General features: G+C 47.2%; 1 protein-coding gene across 1 annotated transcript in view; it reads right to left on the bottom strand.

The window, feature by feature from the left end:
- Positions 1 to 375: 375 nt before the first annotated feature.
- The window catches only part of CDK8 (cyclin dependent kinase 8), a 168,137-nt gene continuing 160,127 nt past the window's right edge, over positions 376 to 8,385 (bottom strand). Inside the window, exons 12-13 of the mRNA XM_063951700.1 lie at positions 7,925 to 8,083; positions 376 to 1,635 (exon numbers count right to left, since the gene is read on the bottom strand). Coding sequence (XP_063807770.1) covers positions 1,510 to 1,635; positions 7,925 to 8,083 — 285 coding nt within the window. The 3' untranslated portion in view covers positions 376 to 1,509. The remainder of the gene's footprint in view (positions 1,636 to 7,924; positions 8,084 to 8,385) is intronic.

Here is an 8,385-nt window from a genome sequence, read left to right as displayed (position 1 = left end):
GAAAGGTTTGACAACTTAATTTGTAGCCAGCTGCTAAGTATCCCAATAGCTGAAGTGGATAAGATTTCGTTATTGAAGTGTTGGTCTGGACAAGGGCATATTTTATAAAGGGCCCTTCAGTATCAACAGACCTGATTTCATCATACTCGTTCTTCTGTTTATCCTTATTGGATTTTGGTCATTTAGATTAATCTAACAGGATTCGTACCTGTTTAGTTTTTAGGTCAATGTAGAAGCATGTGGAGACAAACTCAAAAATCCAATTACTATAACCACAGATTTGCCTCTTTCAAAACTTTGATGAATCCATCCTTCGTCAAAACCAAAATTCTTTAGCGTTTTTTTTTTGTTGCAACGAACAGACATAAATTAACCTTTTGTTTTATGAAAAATAAATTTATTACTTAACACCTTGTTTTAACAATGTTGAATTTTTTTTTTTTTAATCAGAATACTTGTCATTCATGTAAAATAGTTTGATACAGTACATTGTATGTTACAGTTTGTTTTCCATTGTAAATTCTAAGGCTTTCCTACCCATATCCTCTGCTGTAACAGGGACTCACCCTAAAATAAGGTGCCAACCAAATAAAAACAGGAACTGATTTGAAATCCACTACACCACGCCAGCATAAAAACAATCTGCACAGAGGCGTAAAGTCTGACCAGGAGCAACTTTCATGCTCCCTGGTTTTATTTTTTGCTTTGTAAAACTCCATAGCATGCTCACGATTCAGCAACACAAATAGGAAATAACTATGACCATCAATTTTACTTGTTTGCTGGAGCAAACGGATTCAAATCAGTTTTAGACACATTTACTATTATATAGCAGCTTTAATACCAGTCAAGTTAAAAAGTTATTCAAAATTCATGTTGAAATATAATCTTTGGGAGGCTCTCATCGAACAAAAAATAAATAAATAACGGGGCAAAACATAACAAATTTGCTGGTCAAAAAACACTGATCGCTGTGATGATTTAAATCATCACAAAAACCATAAAAATAGGGGGGAAAAATTAAAATAATATAACTACCAAAATTTTCAGGATACGTTTCTTCCAGCTTTGTGCGATAGTAAATCATACCCTAATAAAGCACAAAAAAAAAGTTTTTTTTTTTTAACGTTATTGGTCAGATAATATTCGTGTTAAGAAGTTTGCACATAAGATAACGAAAAACGGTTTATTCCAAGCATACTTCACAGTTTCAACTGCTAGCGTCACCGAAAGAAATGCATTGGTCGATTTCAACAATTTTCAAGTTATACTATGGAAGTAGCAAATTCACAATATGGACTGTGCTAGGATTTGCACTCTCGCTCTCTCGAGTCGAACCTCCATGTGGGATCTACATTCGGTGAAATGTTGTGTAACTTGGCTTTTGGACATTTTCATGGTGTGGTTGTACAGTACATTCCAAAACCAGGCTCCAGCCAGGAGGCTACAAAGCTCAGTCCTGCAGCATAAGCAACAGTGCATTGACGTTTCCTCAACTCCAGGTACGCTTCAGTACCGATGTGTTTGATGGGAGTATTGTGGAGGCTGCTGGGAGGTAGTCGAATATCCCATGCTGCTCTGAGGTTGTGATGTGCTTGGTCCAGGATTTGGATAGGCAGCATGTGGATTGGAACGCTGCAAAAAAGAAAAACCAAGAAAGAAATTTCTCAATGGGGGGAGTTTGCCTTTAAAAGCTGGTTGAAAAATTCTACTCAGCGCCTCACGTAGACCAGTAAAATATGCAAGCTCACTATCTGGCAACAGCAGGGTGACTGGCTAATGTTTTGGCAATCTTCATTACCAATTCTCCCAGGATTTTTTACTGTGCTATCCAGGGAAAGTAGCTGTGCTTCCCTTTTTGGGCTCAAAATCGGGCATGCAGCCCATTACTATTTATGTCTTGCCCAGGGAAGCAGATCTGATTTGCAGAACATGCTGCATCTCTACTGGATGGAGACCTTGAAAAGTAATCAGCAAGAGAACAGGGATCGATTGAGGGGACTACCTCAGTACAACACCCCCCACCCATCTCCTTGAGGTAGAAAGCATTTAGAAGTAGTCAGTGGACAGTATATTTGTCTTTAAGTTGGACCACCCCACCATCCACCAAAATCTAAAAAAAATAAGAATTTACTCACCGGTAATTCTATTTCTCGTAGTCCGTAGTGGATGCTGGGAACTCCGTAAGGACCATGGGGAATAGACGGGCTCTGCAGGAGACTGGGCACTCTAAAAGAAAGATTAGGTACTATCTGGTGTGCACTGGCTCCTCCCTCTATGCCCCTCCTCCAGACCTCAGTTAGGGAAACTGTGCCCGGAAGAGCTGACACAACAAGGATAGGATTTGGAATCCAGGGTAAGACTCATACCAGCCACACCAATCACACTGTACAACTTGTGATATCCAAACCCAGTTAACAGTATGAACAACAACTGAGCCTCCTTTTACGGATGGCTCATAACAATAACCCTTTAGTGAAGCAATAACTATATACATGTATTGCAGAGAGTCCGCACTTGGGACGGGCGCCCAGCATCCACTACGGACTACGAGAAATAGAATTACCGGTGAGTAAATTCTTATTTTCTCTGACGTCCTAGTGGATGCTGGGAACTCCGTAAGGACCATGGGGATTATACCAAAGCTCCCAAACGGGCGGGAGAGTGCGGATGACTCTGCATCACCGAATGGGCAAACTCAAGGTCCTCCTCAGCCAGGGTATCAAACTTGTAGAATTTAGCAAATCTGTTTGAACCCGACCAAGTAGCAGCTCGGCTAAGCTGTAAAGCTGAGACCCCTCGGGCAGCCGCCCAAGAAGAGCCCACCTTCCTTGTGGAATGGGCTTTTACTGATTTAGGATGCAGCAGTCCAGCCGCAGAATGTGCCAGCTGAATCGTGTAACAGATCCAGCGAGCAATAGTTTGCTTTGAAGCAGGAGCACCCAGCTTGTTGGGTGCATGCAGGATAAATAGCGAGTCAGTTTTCCTGACTCCAGCCGTCCTGGAAACATAAATTTTCAAAGCCCGGACTACGTCCAGCAACTTGGAATTCTCCAAGTCCCGAGTAACCGCAGGCACCACAATAGGTTGGTTCAAATGAAACGCTGATACCACCTTTGGGAGAAATTGGGGACGAGTCCTCAATTCTGCCCTGTCCATATGGAAGATCAGATACGGGCTTTTACACGACAAAGCCGCCAATTCTGACACACGCCTAGCTGAAGCTAAGGCCAACAGCATGACCACCTTCCATGTGAGATACTTTAGCTCCACGGTCCTAAGTGGCTCAAACCAGTGTGAATTCAGGAAATCCAACTGATAATGCTTTGCTGTCACATCCTTCCTATCTTTTATCAGCGTAGGAATCACTTCACCTGGAATGCCCTTTTCCGTTAGGATCCAGCGTTCAACCGCCATGCCGTCAAACGCAGCCGCGGTAAGTCTTGGAACAGACAGGGCCCCTGCTGTAACAGGTCCTGTCTGAGAGGCAGAGGCCATGGGTCCTCTGAGATAATTTCTTGTAGATCTGGGTACCAAGTTCTTCTTGGCCAATCCGGAACGATGAGTATAGTTCTTACTCCTCTCTTTCTTACTATCCTCAGTACCTTGGGTATGAGAGGAAGAGGAGGGAACACATAAACCGACTGGTACACCCACGGTGTCACTAGTGCGTCCACAGCCATCGCCTGAGGGTCCCTTGACCTGGCGCAATATTTTTTTAGCTTTTTGTTGAGGCGGGACGCCATTATGTCCACCCGTGGCAGTTCCCAGCGATTTACAATCTGTGTGAAGACTTCTTGATGAAGTCCCTACTCTCCCGGGTGGAGGTCGTGCCTGCTGAGGAAGTCTGCTTCCCAGTTGTCCACTCCCGGAATGAACACTGCTGACAGTGCTAGCACGTGATTCTCCGCCCATCGAAGAATCCTTGTGGCTTCTGCCATTGCCATCCTGCTTCTCGTGCCGCCCTGGCGGTTTACATGGGCGACCGCTGTGATGTGGTCTGACTGAATCAGTACTGGGTGGTTTTGAAGCAGGGGCTCTGCTTGACTCAGGGCGTTGTAAATGGCCCTTAGTTCCAGTATATTTATGTGTAGTGAAGTCTCCAGACTTGACCACTGTCCTTGGAAGTTTTTTCCCTGAGTGACTGCCCCCCATCCTCGGAGGCTTGCATCCGTGGTCACCAGGACCCAGTCCTGTATGCCGAACCTGCGGCCCTCGAGAAGATGAGCACTCTGCAGCCACCACAGCAGAGACACCCTGGCCCTTGGGGACAGGGTGATCAACCGATGCATCTGAAGATGCGATCCGGAGCATTTGTCCAACAGATCCCACTGAAAGATCCTTGCATGGAACCTGCCGAAGGGAATTGCTTCGTAAGAAGCCACCATCTTTCCCAGGACTCGCGTGCAGTGATGCACCGACACCTGTTTTGGTTTCAGGAGGTCCCTGACCAGAGATGACAATTCCTGGGCCTTCTCCACCGGGAGAAACACCTTCTTCTGTTCTGTGTCCAGAATCATGCCCAGGAAGAGCAGACGCGTCGCAGGAATCAGCTGCGACCTTGGGATATTCAGAATCCAGCCGTGCTGTTGCAACACTTCCTGAGAGAGAGTGCTACGCTGACCAACAACTGCTCTCTGGACCTCGCCTTTATGAGGAGATCGTCCAAGTACGGGATAATTATAACTCCCTTCTTCCGAAGGAGTATCATCATTTCGGCCATTACCTTGGTAAATATTCTCGGTGCCGTGGAGAGACCAAACGGTAACGTCTGGAATTGGTAATGACAGTCCTGTACCACAAACCTGAGGTATCCCTGGTGAGGTGGGTAAATGGGGACATTCAAGTAAGCATCCTTGATGTCCAGCGACACCATAAAATCCCCCTCTTCCAGGCTTGCAATAACCGCCCTGAGCGATTCCATTTTGAACTTGAACTTCTTTATATAAGTGTTCAAGGATTTTAAATTCAGAATGGGTCTCACCGAACCGTCCGGTTTCGGTACCACAAACATTGTGGAATAGTAACCCCTTCCCTGTTGAAGGAGGGGGACCTTGATTATCACCTGCTGGAGGTACAGCTTGTGAATTGCCGCCAGCACTACCTCCCTTTCCCTGGGAGCAGCTGGCAAGGCTGATTTGAGGTAACGGCGAGGGGGAGTCGCCTCGAACTCGTTTGTATCCCTGAGATACAATTTGTACAGCCCAGAGATCCACCTGTGAGCGAACCCACTGGTTGCTGAAGTTTCGGAGACGCGCCCCCACCGCACCTGGCTCCGCCTCTGGAGCCCCAACGTCATGCGGTGGACTTAGTGGAAGCAGGGGAGGATTTTTGTTCCTGGGAACTGGCTGCCTGGTGCAGCTTCTTTCCTCTACCCTTGCCTCTGGCCAGAAAGGATGCTCCTCTGACCCGCTTGCCTTTCTGAGGCCGAAAGGACTGCACTTGATAATACGGTGCTTTCTTAGGCTGTGAGGGAACCTGAGGTAAAAAAGTCGACTTCCCAGCAGTTGCTGTGGATACGAGGTCCGAGAGACCGTCCCCAAACAATTCCTCACCCTTATAAGGCAAAACCTCCATGTGTTTTTTAGAATCAGCATCACCTGTCCACTGCCGAGTCCATAATACTCTCCTGGCAGAAATGGACATTGCATTAATTCTAGATGCCAGCAGGCAAATGTCCCTCTGGGCATCCCGCATATATAAGACGACGTCTTTTATATGTTCGAGGGTTAGCAAAACAGTATCCCTGTCGAGGGAATCAATGTTGTCCGACAGGGAACCAGTCCATGCTGCTGCAGCACTACACATCCAGGCTGAAGCAATAGCAGGTCTCAGTAGAGTACCAAAGTGTGTATACACAGACTTCAGGATAGCTTCCTGCTTTCTATCCGCAGGCTCCTTTAGGGCGGCCGTATCCTGAGACGGCAGTGCCACCCTTTTAGATAAGCGTGTTAGCGCCTTGTCCACCCTAGGGGATGTTTCCTAACGTAACCTATCCGTTGGCGGGAAAGGGTACGCCATCAGTAACCTCTTAGAAATCACTAGTTTCTTATCAGGGGAACTCCACGCTTCTTCACACAATTCATTTAATTCATCAGATGGGGGAAAAGTCACTGGCTGCTTTATCTCCCCAAACATAATACCCCTCTTGGTGGTAACCGGGTTAATGTCAGAAATGTGCAATACATCTTTCATTGCAGTAATCATGCATCGGATGGCTTTTGTAGACTGTACATTTGTCTCATCCTCATCTACACTGGAGTCAGACTCCGTGTCGACATCTGTGTCTATCATCTGAGCTAGCGGGCGTTTATGAGCCCCTGACGGCTTCTGAGTCGCCTGGGCAGGCGCGGGCTGAGACCCCGGCTGTCCCAAGGCTGCTGCGTCATCGAACCTTTTATGTAAGGAGTTGACACTGTCGGTTAAGACCTTCCACATACCCATCCAATCAGGTGTCGGCCCCGTCGGGGGCGACACCACACTTATCTGCCCCTGCTCCGCCTCCACGTAACCCTCAAACATGTCGACACAGCCGTACCGACACACCGCACACACACAGGGAATGCTCAGACTGAGGACAGGACCCCACAAAATCCTTTGGGGAGACAGAGAGAGAGTATGCCAGCACACACCACAGCGCTATATAACACAGGGATTTACACTATAAAAAGTGATTTACCCAATAGCTGCTTAAATATCTTATTTGCGCCTAAATTTATGTGCCCCCCCCTCTCTTTTTTACCCTTCTTGTATCAGGATACTGCAGGGGAGAGCTTGGGGAGCTTCCTTCCAGCGGAGCTGTGAAGGGAAAATGGCGCTGGTGTGCTGAGGAAGAAGGCCCCGCCTCCTCAGCGGCGGGCTTCTGTCCCGCGTTTTATGTAACTTAATGGCGGGGGTTTTTACACATATACAGTTTTCAGACTGTATTATGTGTATTTTAAGTGCCAAAAGGTATTATAATTGCTGCCCAGGGCGCGCGCCCCCCCCCCCCAGCGCCCTGCACCCTACAGTGACCGGAGTGTGTGGTGTGCTGTGGGAGCAATGGCGCACAGCTGCGGTGCTGTGCGCTACCTTAATGAAGACAGGAGTCTTCTGCCGCCGATTTCATCGCTTCTCTTCTGTCTTCTGGCTCTGCAAGGGGGACGGCGGCGCGGCTCCGGGAACGGACGATCGAGGTCAGGCCCTGTGTTCGAACCCTCTGGAGCTAATGGTGTCCAGTAGCCTAAGAAGCACAAGCTAGCTGCAAGCAGGTAGGTTTGCTTCTCTCCCCTCAGTCCCACGTAGCAGTGAGTCTGTTGCCAGCAGATCTCACTGAAAATAAAAAACCTAACAAATACTTTCTTTCTAGCAAGCTCAGGAGAGCCCACTAGGAGCACCCAGCTCTGGCCGGGCACAGATTCTAACTGAGGTCTGGAGGAGGGGCATAGAGGGAGGAGCCAGTGCACACCAGATAGTACCTAATCTTTCTTTTAGAGTGCCCAGTCTCCTGCAGAGCCCGTCTATTCCCCATGGTCCTTACGGAGTTCCCAGCATCCACTAGGACGTCAGAGAAAGAAAAGTTCACTGTGAACAGCCAGATAAGTGAATAACAATCTGCCCATCTTCCTTTCAAATGCCCCCAGGTCTTTCAATTGCTCTATCCAGGGAAGTCATGTACACATGTAAGCTAAGCTGCCAAGGTGAAGAGGAGAACCCACCCCTAGTGGCTGAACGCTGTCCCTGGTAACATCACAATGAAGAAGTATCCACTGCATCTTTTGCTCTAATGTTCAGATCCAGTTATACTTCAGTCAGTCAATTGTCAGTAGAGTGTTTGTGCAAAGCGTCAACTACACATGCCGTAAGAGCAGTTCTGTAACTATTCCTGCTGACGTAATACAGGAGGAACCAAACACAGCAAGAGAGAAGTCCCCTTTCTATTTACCTGATAGTCTGAGGTCATGATGAGTCCACCTGAGGTAGTGGTAGGGGGGACAACTCTCACTTTTTTCAGTGGTGGCCCTTGTGCGTGGCTGTTATCTTGGTTTCCTGGATGCCCGGTCCCATTAGTATGATTATTGCCTTGCTGCTGCTGTTGGTTTTTCTTTAGTAAAGTAAATAAATACAATAATTACAAATGTGACCGCGAGCAGAATCAAATACTATATCAGCAGACACACTAATGTAAGAAGTGTTCTCATAAAAGCAGCAGTCAGTCTAGAGCAGTGCCTCTCAATACCAGTACTTGGGACACAATGTTTTCTAGGTCTCCTGACAGAATCACAAGTGAAATAATTAGAACCCCCTGTGGATGTTTTCAAATGTGCAAGTCCATAATGAATACACTCAGCTACAGCAAGGACATATGAAAAACATGTACTGTCCCCGGGGACTGGATCGGAGAAG

The sequence above is a fragment of the Pseudophryne corroboree genome, chromosome 2, assembly GCF_028390025.1.
Source record: "Pseudophryne corroboree isolate aPseCor3 chromosome 2, aPseCor3.hap2, whole genome shotgun sequence".
In the NCBI taxonomy this organism is placed as follows: domain Eukaryota; kingdom Metazoa; phylum Chordata; class Amphibia; order Anura; family Myobatrachidae; genus Pseudophryne; species Pseudophryne corroboree.
The sequence above is the reverse complement of the archived record's forward strand: the minus strand, read 5'-3'. Positions and strand labels throughout refer to the sequence as shown.